General features: G+C 36.6%; 2 protein-coding genes across 6 annotated transcripts in view; one reads left to right on the top strand and one right to left on the bottom strand.

The window, feature by feature from the left end:
• The window catches only part of ranbp3a (RAN binding protein 3a), a 1,280,039-nt gene that overhangs the window by 115,706 nt on the left and 1,143,553 nt on the right, over positions 1–20,780 (bottom strand). The gene's annotated exons all lie outside the window — the stretch shown is intronic.
• Positions 8,150–20,780, top strand: part of si:ch211-253b8.5 — a 43,961-nt gene continuing 31,330 nt past the window's right edge. For 2 of the 4 annotated variants that reach the window (XM_087273180.1, XM_087273177.1), the window contains exon 1: positions 8,150–8,408. In XM_087273180.1, coding sequence (XP_087129306.1) covers positions 8,366–8,408 — 43 coding nt within the window. In that variant the 5' untranslated portion in view covers positions 8,150–8,365. Of the gene's footprint in view, positions 8,409–19,359; positions 19,624–20,780 lie in introns of all 4 variants that reach the window. The other 2 variants (XM_087273179.1, XM_087273178.1) reach the window with 2 other exon arrangements.

Genomic DNA, 20,780 nt, shown 5'->3' with positions numbered 1-20,780 from the left:
TATGCTGTTGGCTGGTTTCCAGGATTTTGCTATGTGGTTTTGAGAGTGTTCTTAGCAGTTGGTGCTATATTTTTAGGTTAAAGGAAGTTTAGAGATCCAAGGAGGTGAAACATGGTTGCTTGTGTGATACTGTAGGCTGCTAGTTAAAGAGTCAAGGTTTAATTCCCCGGACACATAGTATTTAAATATACACTCACCGGCCACTTTATTAGGTACACCTTTCTAGTTCCGGGTTGGACCCCATTTTGTGGCAATTTACTGGCAATATTCTGGAATAGTTGTATGTGTGAACAGGCAATTTTTTAAAATATTGGTAAATTCGTTCTGGCTATTTTCCGGAAAGAGAAGTTGTAACATTATCGGTAATTTGCCGGAATGCTGCGCTGTGTGAATGCAGAAGGAAGATTGCCGGAAAGATCGCGTGCATGTCTAGAACGTGCTGACGTGAGACGTCTACTTTAGCCAATCAGAACAGTCAGACGCATTCACGTCCGCGCGGTTTTTGAAAATAAAAGCCTTTGAATGTTTTTCCAGACACGTTTAGCTGCTTGATGTTAGTCAGATCACGTTTATATGTTTCTTCTTAATGCCAACTGTGTAAATAATTATCGATAATATGCTTATGATAAGCCGTTGTTTGTTTACCTTCAAGCTCTGTGTCGCGTGTGCCCGTGAATCAGCTGGTGAGCGCCAACACACACACACACACACATCATGAACATCTGGACATGCGAAAGTGTGTCTCCATATGTTTTTATCGAAGTTGTTCACAATGCTGATCATCCACAGAGTTTGTAATTTGGTGAAATGTTTACAAATGCAAGCACAGCCGTTTAGAGCTTATTTCTGGTTAATGATGTCAGAATTTACAGGTATTTTGGAATGGATGTGTGAACGGTCGTTTTCGGAAAAATTCTGTAACGTCCTCGCCTGTGTGAACAGCACTTTTTTGAATCTACCGGTAAAGTTGTTTCGTAAATTTTCCGGATATTTACTGGTATTACTGTGTGATCAGAAAGGGATGGACATGGTTAGCAACGATACTCAAGTAGACTGTGGCGTTGACACAATGCTCAATTGGGACTAATGGGCCCAAAGTGTGGCAAGAAAATATCCCCCACACTATAACACCAGCCTGAACCATTGATAAATGTCAGGATGGATCCATGCTTTCATGTTGTTGCCGTCAAATTCTGACCCTACCATCCGAACGTCGCAGCAGAAATCGAGACTCATCAGTCCAGGCAACGTTTCTCCAATTGGTATTGGTATTGTCCAATTTTTGTGAGCCTTTGTGAAATGTATTATTAAGCAGTTGGACAGGTGTACCTAATAAAGTGGCCAGTGAGTGTATAGTTTGTATACTGAATAAACTAAATCATTTGAGTAAGTGTACGCAAAATGTATAAGGCTTTTGCCAACTGGTTCTGCCAGTGTTGCAGAAGTGACCCAATTCACCTTATTCTTAATCAAGTCTGTGCACATCACATCTCATAAAAGTGGAAAATTTCCACATCATCATGTTTAGTGTGTTTCCAATAACCGGGTTTACATTTTTAGCTCATTTTCCTTTCTACCAAAATGGACCCAGACAACAGAAATGTCAAGTAAATCAGCGTAATCTGTCTGCACTTTTGCATTATTCTGTTTGCACTCGAAACGTTAGTGACATGCTGCGGCTGCCGGCCACAAACACTGAATTGAAGCCCACACACAGTCGCAAGGATTCTCTGTCTGAGTCACACAAGAGCTTTGTAACTCCACACACCCCTCCAAAAGCACACACACTTGCATGCATGTCAGTCTGGATTGTAAAGATAGGTGTGTGTCTGACATTTAGAGCGAACTAATGCTGATACAATCATGTTTTCCACACATCCCACACACTCTCTACAGCTGTGGTAAACTAATCTTGAGACTTAACAGAAGCTCAGCTGCATTTTTGAGGCCGTATATCTTCTGAGGACAGTTGAGGCAGTTTCAGTACCAACACAGAGAAACACTAACCTCAATTCTGATCCTCTCAACCTCCCATGCACAATGCCACTGCGGGTGAGTGAATGTATACAGATTACAAACACTTCAGTTCATAAAATAGTTCAGTTCAATGTTTTAGGTTGTAACTTTCTGTTTGAATTATCTGTTAAGTGGGTTTGTTACATGTATACTTCATTTATACATATCTGTGTGGGTGTTCTTCAGCACATTTACACGACCGTTTTTGAAGATAAACCGCAGTAACAACTGTCACAGTAGCCTATTTCATGTTACATTTCACATATACGCGCTACAAGTGTATTTAACGCACGGTTTTATAAGTTAGTTAATAATAATATAATACACGTTCTTCGGTATTTTGTTTAATGGCCACCAGATGGCGCTAGGACGCATTTTACAGTTTTTCCTCAACTGCTTTGGCACCTTTTTCAAAAACAGACTTAACTTTATCTTAAACAGAGATGCCGACAGGGGGCCAAAGCTGGCCCATGGTAATTAGAAGTACCTTAAAGGTTTGCAATCACTTATTATTTAAAGCAGGGGTTCCCAATCTTTTCAGCCTGCGACCCCAAAAATGACAATGCCAGTAACTCGTGACCCCCAATATCCTCTGAGGTGATTATAAATACAGAAACCTTGCATGCAATGGCGCACACACTCCAATAGACCAATGTCTGTCAGTGCTGTAAATGGGCCAGAAAGTTTAACCTGGTGCCATAAAATCTGCTGTGTCTTTAATATTATGTAATTACCCCAGGGGTCGCAATCCAATAGAACTAGTAACTATAAGCTACTATAGTAACAATATTGCATGCAACTATAAACAACTATTTTTTTCCCTTCAGTAAAAAATGGTAATTCTAGTGGTTAATTGAAAATAAATAGATTTTTGGAAATCACCAGGCGACCCCTCTTTATTATACCGCGACCCCTAGGGGGGTCCCGACCCCCACTTTGGGAACCACTGATTTAAAGGGCAAATAATTAGTGCGTACATTTTTATTTTTGAGTGAACTGTTCCTTTAACGGGACACAGACTGCACAGAGGTGTTTTGTATCTTAAAGTCAGTTCGTGTGTTTTGTAAAAAGTGGATCGGCTGGTACACAGCAAAATATGGGGACCCAAAACAACTCTATGGGTGTTAATTTCAACACTTTGAAAGTGTCTCATGGGGTCCACTCAAAACAAAGTTAAATCAACACTTTCAAAAGGGTTGGCACATTGACACCGAAGTAAGGGTTAATTTTAACTCTGGCCAGAGTTAAAAAATTTAACTATATTTAACACCGCCTGGTGTAATATATTGTTATTTTATTCAACTCTCTTGAGTGTAAATATGGTAAAAAGGTCAAATAGACTGTAAATTACAAAAGAAAAAACATTTTATTTGAAAACATTCACCACTTCAACAATTCATTCAGTTTTTAAAATGCAACAATGTCAAATATGCTTTAAATGTTTTATTAGTACAGACAGTATCAACAAAATATGTATGACCAGTGCTCAAAAAGGCTGTTTCAGTCCTTTGGTCCAAACTTGATGTGTTATCAGAGCAATTTGAAAGTTCAATATAGCGTCACTCATAGTTTACTTCTGAACTCATAGTTTTCTTCTGAAATTACATTTTAAACAACTTGGCTTGCAAATCTTTCACTTCTGGTGTTTCCTTGTTCCTCCATATCAAACAGAGCAGTTTAAATGAAGGTATAAATGCTGTAAACTTGTGTGAAAACAAACTGGAGCTAGGAAATCTCATCAAGCATGTCCTGTGAATGAAGTGCCTCCCAGCCACAGGATGACCTTTTTATCCATGACGATGTACAGTAGTAGCTGCTGATCGCTCGTCTGGTGGTTCCTGATGCACGGATATACTGTAGGGTGATGCTCATCTAAGAACTCTTCAAGACTCCAGCATGACTAAGAAAAATGTTTGAAAACAAATTGCAATCAAATTCTATGATATATTTAAAAGAACATTTAAAGTAAATAAAACATTCAAGAAATCTAAACTCACCTTTTGAAAATCTTCATGATGATCCACAACTTGACTCTCCCAGCTGGTTGAGGTGACAGGATATGGAAAAGTAGAAAAAACACATCACTGTTGGATCTCCAAAAACAATTAGTTTAACCACTATGACTAGAACTAGAAAAACAGGCAGCTGTCTGTCCACAATCCTGAATTTAACACAACACTTGGAGCAAAATTTAGAGGAGCTTAAAATCTTTTATATCATTTAGTGATGCTGATTTCCCCAAAATATTTGCCACAGTGTAAAAAATATTCATAAACTTCGTAAACAACAGTTTTCTGTAAGCGTGTGCGTGCGTGCGTGTGTGTGCGTTCGTGTTTCTTTACCAGATTCAACTTGTTAGGCCCTTTCAGGTCCAGTATTGAGGCCACCTTTACTGGAGTCTAGCAGATGTTTCAGGTCCAAATATAACCTAAAATATTAGGATAAGCAGAAGTGGAAAAGTGCAAAGTAAAGAGCAAAACATTATTTAAGTAACAGTTCACCCACAATACAAAACTTATCACCTTCATGTCATTCATTATTCTTTAATGCTCTGATACCCTCTCAGCTTATTGTGAAACAAATACAGAACTTTATCAAACATACCTTCATTATTATCACCACATATGACCAAGAAGGTGTGCTTGGTCATTTCACCAACTCTGGAAATACACCATTCGTCTCTAATCAGCCACCGTCACAGGGTCTTGTGTTAATGTATAGAGAACTGTGGCTGTTAAAAAAAACAACAAAAAAATTAGTATCTAACACATATGCATAACCTTCAGATAAAAAAAGAGAGATGAACATCACAAAGTATGCCTCACACTTTTTCAGATATCTTTTGATTCAGATGTTGATTATTGATAATAAATCTACAAATCAAACCTGTATCATCATTAGGCTGCTCAAATATGAATCAGTTGATTAATTTTACAGACAGGTGGCTGTTTACAACGCACTAAATTGTCTTTAATAAAAAGGAAATGTTGTGTACAGTACATGCTAAGTTTAGCCTATAGTTTTAAGCACAATATCATGCGGGAGAAAAAGCTTGACTAAGATGTTCCTGACTACAGAAATAGCCTAACTTACTAACGTCAGACATCCCGAGTTGGGAAAAGTCATTTTCGGGGGATACAGAGTTGATTTGCGGGAGGTAGCGGGAGAGATGAGTACCTAAAGAACAATGGGATGAGTTGCGCGCGACGTACCTAAAGAGCGGTGGGGGTGACTTGCGCGCGACGTACCTGAAGAGCTGGGAGGGATGCGGTGGAGAGGGGTGTGCAAAGTGTTTAATGACCGGGCGGGAGACGCGCGATTTCCGGGAGATTATCATTCATTTGCGGGCATCTACTTGGGCATCTGGGAGTCTCTGTGCATTTGCGGAATAACGTTATTGTTAGTCCCACAACTTCCGGGAGACTTCTGTAACCTTAAAAGTCTGAGAAAGTGCAAACGCGGTCATTTAAAGACATTAATGTTAACATTCCGACTTTAATGGTTGTAAACGCTTATAATTCAAGCGTACGTTATCACGCGAGTCTATGGACTAACGGTAATATGGACGGCCACGAATGAACCAGTTTAAAAGGGCCGCGGTGTTTAAAACAACCAAATTAACGTACACGAATAACAAACAATCATATGTTTTAGTCAGGAAGCCTTTTACAAGTAAGCATGTTCATTTACTCACCAGATATGTTTTAGAAACTCTCCAGAGCTCATGGAAACCGTCCTGTGTTGCCGTTAGCATCCGGGCAGAGTAGGCTAAGGTTAGGCTGCTCCGGTGATTCCCTCGCTAGTTTGCTTCGAATTAAAGGAGAAGTGTCGATTTTATTTTACAGATGGGTAACAACGCACAAAATGGCATTAAGCGTGACAGAAATGTGTTGAACATGTACATTTGATGTTTTTATGCACTATGTATGCGTGAGCATATATAAAAACATTCTTGAAAAGAAGTCAATAGTAATGCAGTTAAGCTAGATACACAAACGACCATGAATGAACCGCAGAAGATTAAAATTGTCACTCCATTCTAAAGTTATTAACTTAACAATATGTTTACAACTGTATTTCCTTAGAGAAAGTCAGTAAAATACCAACATTTAGGTAGTTTGACTCACCAGTTGCTGTTCTAAACCTCAGATGGAAAATGGCGTCTGGAAAATTCTTCAGTGACTGGGGCTGCATGAATTCCCGGATGTTGGAAATAACACCACCAAGTGTAGAAAAGATAACTCCTTGATTTCGCACTGAATAAAATCAATTCTAACTCTTATTATATTCATTTATCAAAATCTAACTCTTTAACGTCAACACTTTACTCTGAAATGCTTCAACACCGAGAATTTAACTCAGATGAATTTGCTGTGTATCGTGTGATGAAGTAGCCTATCCATAACTGACTGATCACGATCGATATGGAAAAACCTACCTTCAAAAACATTATTGTCCATTCGACTAAAGACAAGACGTAGGTAAATAATCAGGTAATGTTTTATCGAGAGATTTAACATGATGATTTTAATGTTGTCACCATCCGTGAACGAAATGCTGCAATGTTACTCGCATTCTTTTTAGCTTAGTCCCTTTATTAATTTAGTGTCGTCACATCAGAATGAACCTCTAACTTTGCACTAAATTTTCGGCTACCGAAAATTGATCGGCCTAAAATATGCTACGGCTTTTAATGGACCCTCAAAATGTGGCTTCAGTCTTTTTTGGGAGACTCTTTTAAATCTGGAAGCATTAACAACCTATATCGAAATATATATCGTTATTATATCCTTGTATATTATCGAGATTGCATTTTTGCCATATCGCCCAGTCCTGTATGAGGTTTTGACAGTATGATAACCTTGGATAAAAATATCATGGTTTGACGGTATTGTGATTACTAATATGCACTCGTTTTAAATGTCTGGGTCAAAAAAACTTTTCCCCCCTTTAAACACAAAAATTGAATTGTTAGAAACATTTAAAGCATTTTGGAGAAGTAAACAAGTCTGAGAGCTGAATAATTCAATAAATCATTGACTTCTGCTGTCTTTATTAGTCTTAGAAACACTGACTTATTTACAATTTAAAATGGCATTTTTGGATATCTTTTCTGCTAAAGATACTGCTGTCCTAAAAACTATATAAATATAAATAATAAAAAATCTGACATATACCATAGAAACGGTATAGCAAAAATGTTTGGCAGTTTTAAAAACTTGACTTTTCCAAACCTGTTTACACTTAAAGTCAGAATTATTAGCATATTATTAGAATTATTAACTTTTTTCTTTTTTAAATATTTCCAAAATTATGTTTAACAGAGCAAGGAAATTTTCACAGTATGTCTGATAATATTTTTTCTTCTGGATAAAGTCTTATTTGTTTTAATTCGGCTAGAATAAAAGCAGTTATTAATTTTTAAAAAAGCATTTTAAGGTCAAAATTATTAGCCCCTTTAAGCTATATATTTTTTCAACAATCTACATAACAAACCATCGTTATACAATAACTTGCCTAATTACCCTAACCTGCCTAGTTAACCTAATTAACCCAGTTAAGCCTTTAAACATCTCTCTAAGCTGTATAGAAGTGTCTTGAAAAATATCTGGTAAAATAGGATGTACTGTCATCATGGCAAACATAAAATAAATCAGTGATAAGAAATGAGTTATTAAAACCATTATGTTTAGAAATGTGTTGGAAAAAATCAGTTAAACAGAAATTGAGAAAAACATAAAAAGGGGGGCCAATATTTGGGTTGGGGGGGGTGGGGGTGTTGGGTTGGCGTGCGATGTGCTAAAAATTCTGACTTTAACTGTATATATAATGAATAGTAACTATCCAAACACACAACGAATAATGAATATAATTAGCATATACCAACATAACAATAAAGATCATATTTAATTAACTGTTGGTTTGTGTTCTGTCCAATTCATTCAGTGTTATATAAATATTGTTCTTCTTTCAGTGAATGACTAGTATACTAAGACAAAGAGAGTTTGAGAGACAGATTTAGTTTTCTTAGTAGTTCCTCTCTTGTTACATAACCACTCCTTCCTTCGTCTGTCTGATCCTCTGTAAATTCTACTCCCCCCGCCCTTAAGGGTGGACTTGGTATTATCCACTTGCCCCAGACCTGCGGTTGAGCGGAGAGACACGGCCAGTGGCAGCGCAGCAGAGGAACTGTACAACTGAATAGTCTGAGAGAGAGAGACAGGGAGAAATAGGGAGAGAGGGATAGAAAGAGATTAGCTGTGTCCAGTCTTGTTCAGGGACGTCAAACCAAATGAAGCTGCTGGTCCAGCACTGATTCTTACGGGTGTTTATCTCTGTCACTGGAGTCATGAGCTCAAAGGGGACGAACCTCCACAACAAACGACTGCCATGTGAGTACTTTTTTAACTGAATTATTTTGCTCATAAAGATACGATTCATTATAAACTCAGACCCTAAAACAAGCATGACATTAATCAACAAAAGAATTGTTGTGCTGTTAAAGAACATGTGTAAGAGAGAGAGAGAGAGCCTGGGGGCTTAGCTTTTACTATCACCTCATTCACAGACAATAAAAAATGATTAGATACAAACCATGAGAGTATCCATGTATATTTCTAGAAAATGTAACTTTCAGACTGCTTTTTTAATAGCAAAACAGCTACAAATACAAAATAGTTTATGAAAAAGTTGATGTAAAACATAATGCTTATACTAAATGCTGTACTTGAAGGATAAAATTACAACATAAAACAATTGTGACAACTTAAACTGACCTTAGTAATGAAAAATATCCTTTTCCTGCGAACTTCCATCATATAGTTTACCTTTGCATAAAATGATGACAGTGTTTTTGTTTGTTCATTTGCTGATATTTCTGTAATACTCCATAAGTATACTTAATTATGCTTGATAAGTCTACTTAAATTTCAAACATATGGATTCAAGGTTTGAAAAGTACTTAAAAAAAGACATAGGTTCATTATTTCAACAATAGTGCAAGGGCTCTACACTATATAGTTTCAGCATTGATATTGCAATGTACGCATCCTCAATATTCACATCACAAGATAAGCAATGTTGAGTCTGAATTATAGTTGAACAGGAGCCACAGAATTGTATTTAATAACTGTATTTATACGGTACATATACCATTTATAAAAAAAAAAAGCTTTTCTTTCTTATTTTGTCGTTTGTCTTCTTATTTTTGTTTTGTTTTTCTTATGTACATCTTTTGTAAAGCTGCTTTGAAACAATAATTATTGTGAAAAATGCCATATTTAAGTTCAAATGAACTTGAACTGAAAATTAATTGAATAGTCCATAGGTCTGTCATGATATCTATTGTTTGTTGTACGATATATTGCACTAAAATATTTTGCGATAAACTATATTATTGCCATTTTAAGACCATTTTATGCCACTCATTATGCAGTATAACGCTAGAATGACAATATCATCACAAGTACACAAACACAGTATTTTATTCTTAAGAATATTTAACTTATTTATTTAACTATTTAATATTTAGGCGTTGGAATCAGAATGTGAAACGTACATCATAAACAAATAAATAATAATGTTAACCAAAAAAGTGCAAGGTAAAAATGAACAGAGGCTGCAATATCTGCTACCAGATCTAATTTCAATTGTCTGACACCCACATGAAAATATACTAAAGTAATTTATAGTAAATACTATAGTGTTTTTAACCCTATTGACACTGACACCTCAAATAGAGATAGAGAGGTAGCACAATCAGCTAAAATGTTGCTAATTGTTTTTTATGTATATTATTGCGTCACCAAATATGATTGAGGTCACGGCCATGTATCCATATATTGATTATTGTGACAGGCCTAATGGTCCGAATAACTACAATCTTCAAAGCAAAAGATTGTTTTACTTATCCCACTGGCAGGTAATTTTGCTTATTAAGGAAAAACTCGTATTTTTGACTCAATTCTTCTCAGGTGGAAAACAGCAATATTTTTACTTGATCTAAGACATTTTAGATATTTGGACTAGACACGAGACAAAGCAATTTTATTTACAGCATTTTGATTTTTCAATTTCTGTACCTAAATACTGTTAGACCTTCCAGAAAACCATCAAATAGTGCTATTCCAACTATCTAGTGAAACTGTATTCATATCGCAATATGTATTGCAGAAAAATTCGGGCAACATCGTCGCCCTAAATTGTACTGTTCTGCTGTCAAAATCAGAATGAAAAAAGAAATGAAACCAATTTCTTTGAACATAACTGTTTTAAACAATCTAATGACACATTCAGAATATCATCATTACTGACATTTTTATGCTAATATTAAGTGTTAGTGAATGTTAAGTACAGTAAGGAACATGGTGCCACATATGCTGATGGGGTGAATTACGAAGGTGCTTGATTTTAAATTAATTGTGCTTTAAAAAGTCTTTGGATCATCTGTTTATGAAAGAGTGGGAATCCCATATATATGAAGAGTGGAGAAGTCTCTACTAAAATGAGCATTTATCTCTGCCTCCTATGCTAATGTTCAGTTATTTCACTTTAAAGGGCACCTATGATGAAAATCGTCTTTTTAAAGCTGTTTGGACAGAACTGAGGGTAGGTATAGCAGTGTTTCCTCTAGGATTTTTTCCAGCTGTGGCAGCAGACCTTTTTTTACACAGATCTACCAACTATCAGGTTTATTTTGTACACTGACATAAAGGATATTCATACAGCAGTGGATATTAATGTTTATCCTGTCACGTTTGCGTGCAAAAACTGTGTGTAAGTAAACTTTGTAAAGACATCGTTGTGAATCCTCATTGCAGAAAGACTTGACACAACAAATACATCAAATAATCATTGGGAAAGTTTTTATTGTAGTATTTCTCAAAAGCGTTACGTGAGATCTGCTTCCTTCATGTCTGTCACTGTGCTGTTTGTCTGACGCAGCCAAGGAGGAGATTAAGGCACACTCTGATAGGCACGTGTGAACGCTGGGCTGGAAGAACTAGCATACACTGCTACACTGCGTTCAAAGCAGAAAATTCCAATATTCCGAAAGGTAAAATAAATATACTGATGGGTGTTTTGAGATAAAACTTAACAGACACATTCTGGAGTCACAAAATACTTCTCTTACATATTTAAAAAGGGGTAAAATAGGTGCACTTTAAAGGCAATAAAAATAACATATTCATCAGCATAAAAGTAAAATCATAAAAACACGAGGCTGAGAAAACTCACTTTAGAAGAGAAATTCAGACAGCTCTTGAGGATTTTGCATATGAACTGAATAGAAAATGGAACAACTATAACCCTAATTTCATCAACAGTATTTTAAATTTTTGAGTAAATCCATCACATATATTATTTTTGTGGCGCGTCTACATTTTAAAAGTGCCTTCCTTATTTGGACACACTACTTCCATGGCAGAATAGGGAAAGATTTTCTAAAAATGTCTGAGCCGTGGTTCAGTTTTATCTCAGTTTGTCATAAAGTGCTGGACGTTTATTTATAACCTCAATGTGAAAAGGTTTTTTCTGTTATGTGGAATTTTTCATTTCTCCAGTAATTGTTTGAATCAAACATTTAAAGGGCATTTAAACATTTAAGAGTGGATCCTGACATATGGCTTAAAGAGCAAAGAAATGCTTAATTCTAGATTTGTTGTGTGTATAACCTGACTGAAATCTCTCTAAAAGGGATTGTTTTCTGCCATTTTTTGGCAGATGGACTCTGGGTGCAATCCAAGTTCTCACACGTATTAGTTCCACACACACATGCGCACGCTTGGAGGTTGTGACTGGAAGTTAAGTTGGCCACAGGAGAATTCGTCACACTATTCTTCAATTTTCCTCAAATTATGTGTAAAATGCCTGCGTCTGTCAAAGGGATTTGCACCCCAGTTGTTTGGTGCTGTCATGTAGGTTCAGTAGAGTGACTTTTTCTATACTCCAGCAGACTCAAGTTTATGGTAAAGTTTCAGCTTTGCGTTAAGATAAAATTAGATTTGTGTAACAAAATTGAATGAATTTTATTGTTTTAGCGTCGATATCACAGTGTGATCATTCATAGTAGTCACATCGCAAGTATATGTTGATTCTGGATTATAATTAATCATTTCTCAAGTGTTTTTTTGAGGACTGTAGCTGTGTGAGGATTTTAAAAGCATTCAGGCATAAGATACTGTACCATTTGTATCTTTGACAAATGAACAATGATTAATTTAATTTAATTGTTTATAAAACGAAGACTATACAGTATTATTTTCCATTTGATTATTTAATTACTGTATTTTTTTAATACAGTTTGACCTCTTAGAAAAAATAAAACACTGTATATTTTAGGGATGTCCTGATCAGGTTTTTGTGCTCTAGAGTCTGAGTCATTTGATTTTGAGTATCTACCGTTACCGAAACTTAATCTGATACTTCTGCAATACATACAAAAACATAAAGAAGAGCGAAGAAACAGATTTAGGATGATCCTCACTTTTTATTTATTCATCTTATTTTAACATTTAACAACTCTGTTAATAATCAGAGCACTTCTGTGAGCTTGAACAATCAAGTAATAAATAACATTAATTTTTCACTTAGCCCCTCTGAATTATTAAGCCCCCCTGTTTATTTTTTTTCCCGTTTTCTGTTTAACGGAGGCAAATTCTCTTCAACACATTTCTAAACAAAATAGTTTTAATAACTCCTCTGTAATATCTGATTTATTTTATCTTTGCCATGATGACAGTATAAATGTTCTTTCAAGAAGCTTCTTTACAGCTTAAAGTGACATATAAAAGCTTAACTAGGTTAATTAGGTTAATTAGGCAGGTTAGAGTAATTAGGCAAGTTATTGTATAACGATGATTTGTTCTGTAGACTATCGAAAACAATATAGCTTAAATGGGCTAATTCTTTTGACCTTAAAATGTTTAAAAAAAATTAAAATAAAAACTTTTATTCTAGCTGAAATAAAACAAATAAAACTTACTCCAGAAGAAAAAATTTTATCAGACATACTGTGAAAATGTCATTGCTCTGTTAAAGATCATTTGGGAAATATTAAAAAAAGAAAAAAACAAAAAACAAAGGGGGGCTAATAATTCTGACTTTTAATAATTGACCCGATTTCCGATCACATGATCAGAACTGTACATCCCTAGTATATTTAATTGGTATTTTCTTCTTTATTGAGATTATCTATGCTTGTAGATTATTTCATATATTTTATCCACTCCCCTACATAATCATCCCAATCAATCTAAAAAGATCAATTCTTTCCAAACAGTAATTTAACTCATCAAGTGGAATTGTAAACATTTCGCATTGGGTATCGCAGAAAAGAATAGAATTTTCATCTAGATTTGCATTGAAATCCACTGTTTACAATGGTTTCATCTGATATATTTGTCATGAAATTACAAAGAATCTAAAATGTAAGATCAATTATGAAAATATGCTAAATATTTCTAAAACAACAACAACCCACTTTTGGTTTATTTATCTAAAAATACAAGCGGTAACTCATGAATATTTTTACATTTCAATCCAAAATCTACAGAAAACCATGAAATTTCTGGATTGTTTACTTTATTGCTAAAATTAGATATATACTACATTTGGTTATACTTAAATTGCATAATTTTCTTACTTAAAGTTTTTGACTTGTTTCTAGTCCAAATATTGAAAAATTCTTAAATCAAGAAACAAGTGAATTTTTCCTTAAAACACGCTAAAATAATCTGCCCATGCATGGGGTATGCGAAAGTGCTTGTTTTAGCTTTGAATAAAATTATTTTGCTCACCCCATTGGCAGATTATGATGCTAGTAGGCATGGGACGATAACCGTTGTCATGGTTTATCGCGGTTTGAAAAAGTGAAAGTTTTAAAACTGACAAGATTTTCTGCCATACCGTTTCTAAGGTGTATGTTTTTTTTTTACGATTTGTTTAAAGTTAAACAGTATTTCCTGCAGAAAAGATTTCCAAAGATGCCAGTTTAAATTGTAATTAAATCTGTGTTTTGAAACTAATGAAGACAACAGAAGTCAATGATTAATTTGAATTGTTAAGCCTGACATGTTTACTGCTAAAAGTTTATTCATTCATTCATTTTCTTCTCTGCTTAGTTCCTTTATTAATCCGTGGTCGCCACAGCAAAATGAACTGCCAACTTATTTAGCACGTTTTACACAGCAGATGCACTTCCAGCTGCAACCCTTGGAAAACATCCATACACACTCATTCACACTCATACACTACAGACAATTTAGCCTAGCCAATTCACCTGTACCACATACCTTTGGACTGTGGGGGAAACCGGTGCACCCTGAGGAAACCCACGTGAAAACGCCCATGCCTAGTTGCTAGTTACGAAATATACTTTTTTATTCATATTTTAGAAGCTTGTTTAATGTGTGGGCAATAATGAAAACATCTGATATAAAAGAAATAAAATTCCAGACCTTTTGTCTGACAGCACTTGCTATATCTCTACTCCCTCCTTCATACTTTCCTTATGAATCATCATATCACACATCTTGTGGAATAACTAAAAATTCCTCTCATATCATTTACTCCCATTACTGTCTGGTACTTTCCAGTGAATCGAAGTCTCTCTAATAATAGAACAGCTGAAATAAAAGCAGTAAAGAGGAAATTAAATACGAGGTTAGTTTTTTAACAATGACAATGAGTATCAAATAACTTCTGGGTTGTCAGGGTTTCCTCATTTTTAAAACAAGGATACTGAAACATTCAATAAACGCAAACAAAATCAGATCAACTCTCACTATTGGGAGTTTCTTTTGAAAAACACTTATTTGTGTGTACATTCTGCAAAGGACAGAGATATTTATAGATGCTGGATGTAGATATTCTGATTTGAAAATGTGCCGGAACACGTGTCTTTGTGTGGTTTATTTATAAACTAATTTCGAGAGGATCATGTGCTTATGATCAACACGGCTTGCACCTCATTAGCTCTGCAATCTGCTCTAGTAGATGATTACGGAAGCATTATAAATAATCAAGTTTTTCACTCCAGTTATCTTCGTCTTGAAGTTTCCCTCCCTACTTCCCACACTTTTTTTTTTTCCGATAGGGCAACACGGTGGCCCAGTGGCTAGCACTGTTGCCTCACAGCAAGAACACCGCTGGTCCAACCTCCTATCGGGAATGTTGGCGTTTTTGTGCGGAGTTTCTATGTTCTCCCCGTATTTGCGTAATATTCCCCCGGGTTCCCCAGTTTCCTCCCACCATCCAAAAACATACACCATAGCCAATCGACTAAACCAAATTATCACCCAAGACAACCTTAGTTTACACTTCTCACACGGCGACAAGCAGGGGAGTTTTCGAGACCTACCTGAGCTCGAACTCCCCTCTCGCCCTTCTAACCGGAGGGAGCCCCGAGCTCGAGGATATTACGAGCTCAGGGCTCTCTCCAGTGACAGCATGCCAATTACGCTTTATTGATTATAAACTAAATGTGAACACTTGAAGTTTTGGTCTTTTTAACCCACCCACTGCCAGTTTAGCCAATTACATTTCAGCACAAGGGGTTGCCTTTGTGGAAAACCACGTATTTGATTCATTCAGTCATGAGGGCTCTCAAAGTGTGCATCAATGATCAAAATGCGACCTGCAGTGCACAGTGGCAGACTCCGAAATGAGACACAGATTCAGAGTTCCACGTGAGGTGCTTAATTATAACAACTGACATAAATATTATGAATGTAAACATTAGGTGAGTAACCCTGTGACCTAACAACACTCTACAAGATATGCATTGATAAGCAATTTAGTTGTTTGCACCAGACGAAACACAACAGAAATTTAAATACAGCCATTCAGAAGCACAGAATAGTGCACTTCAACGAAACGATAAGGTTTATAATCTAATTAATACATATTAAACCTCTTTAAAAATATTAAATGTACATGCTGAATCACTGATATGTGTTGGCTTGCCTGAGTAACAGTTCTTTTTATTTAAATTTTATTTTCAAGATCTGCTGCTGCTTTCAGTATGGCAATTTGTGATCATTGTCATAGTTTTCTGTTGTTCAGCTGCAAGAAATAGAAGCCGTTTCTAAAAGGTGTTGGTTAGAACAAAACTCCTTTAAATATGGAAAATATTCCTTCTATCCCATGCCGAGTCAGGCTCAATCCTGAGTTGGCGTTTGTGTCGTCAATCTGGCAACCTGCACTTGCGTTTGTTTTGAACCAGGCATCAGCAAGACATTTGCGCCCACAGAACTGCCGCTAACTGAATATTCTCTTACTGTAAACTAAGGGTGTCACGATCCTCCAAATCCTCGATTCGATTACATTTTCGATTCTAAAGGCACGATTCGATTCGATTTTCGATTATGAATAATTAATTAATTAATGACCAATTAATTATTCGTAGCCTACCGTTTAAACTACCTGACCTACATGGTCTTTGTTTTACCCATAAACAAATCATACAGTAAATGAATAAAGGCAAGATACACACATAGTTACCACCTGTCAATCACTTTTTCTGCGGGACTCGTGAATAGGCAGTGATCTGTGTCGTTATAATGGCGTCGGTAAAAAAGAGGCACAACCAACAGGAACCAGCCAACAGTATCTGAGGTGTTCGCTAAAAATGACTAAGTACAAGTGAGTGAAAGATTGAAGCAGTCCTCTGACTGCCTGGACCTGCTGTCTCGAGCGCATGGCTGTGAGTGCGTCTGTGTCTGTGTGGTCACGAGATGTGCATTTTCAGAGGTAGAGAGGAAGGAGGGCTGCTCAGAAATGCCACACGACACTGTGGATGTCAAATCGTTGTCGTTCTAAAATGCCATTTAAAAACAAAGACAGTGTAAACAGGGCCTGAGTGTGAACTTTTCACGAGCGGATTTGCAACAGGGGCGGGCGGAGGATCGCGATGCCGGTGTTGTCTATCGGACGAACCGTACGTAATACGTACATAGCTGAGCTTGCAATAGTGTGTTTTTTTGTCGACAACACGAACGTTGTCAACATAACTCACTGGAAATCCAAAATGCTTAAACACCGGCGACTTCATTGGAAGAGGAGAGGGTTTAAGTTCTGTCGACGGGTCTCCTGCTTCTGCAGTTTAACAAGCACTTCAACAAGCCTGTTTTTTCCCGCTCGGCAAGCCAAGCTGACGCGACATGGGGGCATGGCAGCATCGACGATTCTATTTTTTGATTCGATAATCGAAATTGAGCATAAATTTCGATCGATTTCGATTAAAAATCGAAATCGTGACACCCCACTGTAAACCCTATAGATGGCTGTGCTTGAAAATCCCAGTAGATCCTCAGCAGTTTCTGAAACACTCAGCCCGTCTGGCACCAACAACCAGGCCACATTCAAAGTCAGTTAAATCACCTTTCTTCCCCATTCTGATGCTCGGTTTGAGCTGCAGCAGATCATCTTGACCATGTCTAAATGCATTGAGTTGCTGCCATGTGACTGGCTGATTATAAATTTGCGTTAACAAGCAGTTTATGTATGAGTGTATATCGTTCATTCATATAAACCAATTCTAGCCACATTTTAGATGACGCACAATCTCTATTGGAGGTGTCAGTGTCAGTATGGATACAAACACTATAGTATTGACTATTAGTTATTACTTTACTTTAGTTATTACTTTAGTATATTTTCATTTGGGTGTCTGACAATCTTTGAGAGAACAGCCATTGTTAGTGGTGTCCGAAACCATAGCGGACTCAATCAATCCCACAATGCACCACAATAGCGAGTGTACAACCAATGCTACAAAAATACCAAATAAAGTTCCAATATCCTTCCAAAATTAAAATAAATTCTCTCAGTAATTTAACATAATACATATTTTGATTGTTTTCTCAATACGCTGATTAAATCACACCATATTTTAATCTCTTATAGTTTCTTTATAAAATGACTTCTTGCTGCTTCATATTTCTGACAATGCATCATAACATGTTTTACTGTTTCTTCTTGCCCACAATGACAACAATTATGACCAAACCAAAGCCTCAGGATTATTGCTCCATCCCTTCTATTTCTTCCAGTAAACCTAATTTCTCCCACTTTCCTTTGGCTTTTATGAAACCATTGACCCTTTCTAGTTTCTTCCTATTGTCTTTGGCATTTTCTTTCAGTCTCTTTTTAATGATCCAAACAAAACTCAGCATTGTGTGCAGCTGAAATATACCTGTGGGTAACTGGTTAGTCCATAATCAGTTCCTAGGGTGTTATGGGAAATGGAGCCTGGTAGATCTCACAGCCTTTGTTACTTTTTACCTTGGATTTTATGGTTTACATTAATTATTATTTATTTAGGATATGCATTTTCACATTCTAATTCCAATACCTAATTATTAAACTGTTAAAATGACTATAATTAAATGAAATATTCTTAAAAATAAAATATTATGAGTCCTTTGGAAGAGTGTACTTGCATTATGATGCTGTTTTATTGTTATTCTGGCCTTAAATGGTCTTAAAATGACAATAATATTGTTTATCGCAATATATTTTGGTGCAATTTGTCGTACAACAAAAAAATAGATACCATAACAGGGCTATGCATGAGAGAGACTTAAGACTTAAGAGTCTTTAAAATGTAATTAGGAACTACAACAGCACCTATAGGGGCAAGTGACGCCAGATAAAGCAAACACAACGTGGCATGCTAATGTCAGTGGCGTACTGTGCAGTTTGTTAGATGACATTGTGAAAGCACAGCAGGTCAGAGATCAGCAAAGCTGGAATACACTAATGAACATCAGCAGTTGCAAATGACCTGACAAATCATGACATTGGTATGGCATGACATCTTTTATAACAGACCTGTGACATCATCACACTGTGCTCGGGACTGAATGTTACATAAACATGATGACCCAAGGAGTACACAATATTATAACAGATAATTTAACAATTTGGAGGCTACATTTTAACCTTGAGGGAAATATGTTGGAAGCATTATAGTAGTCCTTGTAGTTGACTTGTACAGCAGAAAGCAGAAGGAAGAAATGTTGGTGTCTTATAATGTTTATCATTTTATGGAATATTTTTGTGAAAGGAAAAAGGTCATTCTTTAAAAAAAAAAATAATTATCCATGCTATCAGCTATCATACAAAGCATTTCTGCACCTGCACTGAGCAGCATCAAAGTAAACACATCTAATACGTTTACCTACTTATATACGATTTACCTTTTTTAAAGGCTTAATATGTATGCTATAGATTATCCTATATTGTGAGTGTGGATGTAGAATACAAATTATATGTTTCACAAAAACATGATTGATTTATTCATTTTTGGTCAGTAAATACACTCACCGGCCACTTTATTAGGTACACCTTCTTAGTACCAGGTTGGCAGGGCTGGCACATCTATTGAGGCGACCTAGGCGGCTGCCTAGTGCGGCGTCCTAGACATCCTGCGCAGTCCCCATTTTCATCCAAGACCGCCCCACCTGCCATCCTACGCCCCCCACCCCCCGGTCTTCACTTTCGTCCTCGACTTTCAACCCCTTGACATGATCCTGCTGGAAGTAGCCATCAGAAGATGGGTACACTCATCATAAAGGGATGGACATGGACAGCAACAATAGTCAGGTAGGCTGTGGCGTTGACACGATGCTCAATTGGTTCTAATGGGCCCAAAATGTGCCAAGAAAATATCCCCCACACCATTACACCTCCATCGCCAGCCTAAATCATTGATACAAGGCACAGTGGATCCATGCTTTCATGTTGTTTATATCAAATTCTCACCCTGCCATCTGAATGTTGCAGCAGAAATCGAGACTTATCAGACCAGGCAACGTTTTTCCAATCTTCTATTGTCCAATTTTGGTGAGCCTGTGCAATTTGTAGCCTCAGTTTCCTGTTCTTAGCTGACAGGAGTGACACCCGGTGTGGTCTTCTGCTGCTGTAGCCCATCCGCCTCAACGTTGGATGTGTTGTGTGTTCAGAGAGGCTCTTCTGCTTACCTCAGTTGTAACGAGTGGTTATTTAAGTGACTGTTGCTTGTCTATCAGCAAAAACCAGTTTGGTCATTCTCCTCTGACCTCTGGCATCAACAAGACATTTGCACCCACAGACCTGCCGCTCACTGGATGTTTTCTCTTTTTCAGACCATTCTCTGTAAACCCTAGAGATGGTTGTGTGTGAAAATCCCAGTATATCTGCAGTTTCTGAAATACTCAGACTAGCCCATCTGGCACCAACAACCATGCCACGTTTCCCATTCTAATGACTGCTGCAGATCATCTTGACCATGTCTACATGCCTAAATGCATTGAGTTGCTGCCATGTGATTGGCTGATTAGAAATTTGCATTAACAAGCAGTTGGACAGGTGTACCTAATAAAGTGGCCGGTGAGTGTATTTTCATCATTATGTTAATGAAACCTTAGTTTGCCCAAAAGCTTAAAATGCTGTCATCATTTACTCTTGTTTCAAATTTATTCTGTTGAACACACAAAAAAAAAACATTGGAAAAAAAGCTGGACACCAGTAAACGTATTTGTTTTTCTTACTATGGAAGTCAATGGTTACTTTCTCCGAATTATTCTCTTTCGGGTGTGTCTGTGTCAACTCAATAATTCAAACTCAATAATGATTTGGAATTAGTACATAGTGTTTACATTTTTATTTTTGGTCTTTTTAAGAGCTTGTGTATCTTGAACAGCTGAATACATTTATGCAGTCTTCATTAAATCAGGTCCAATAATGCCAAACTTGTGTTTCTGTAATAAAATGTTTTTATA

Source organism: Danio rerio, chromosome 11 (assembly GCF_052040795.2).
Source record: "Danio rerio strain M-AB ecotype USA chromosome 11, GRCz13ab, whole genome shotgun sequence".
NCBI lineage: Eukaryota > Metazoa > Chordata > Actinopteri > Cypriniformes > Danionidae > Danio > Danio rerio.
The sequence above is the reverse complement of the archived record's forward strand: the minus strand, read 5'-3'. Positions and strand labels throughout refer to the sequence as shown.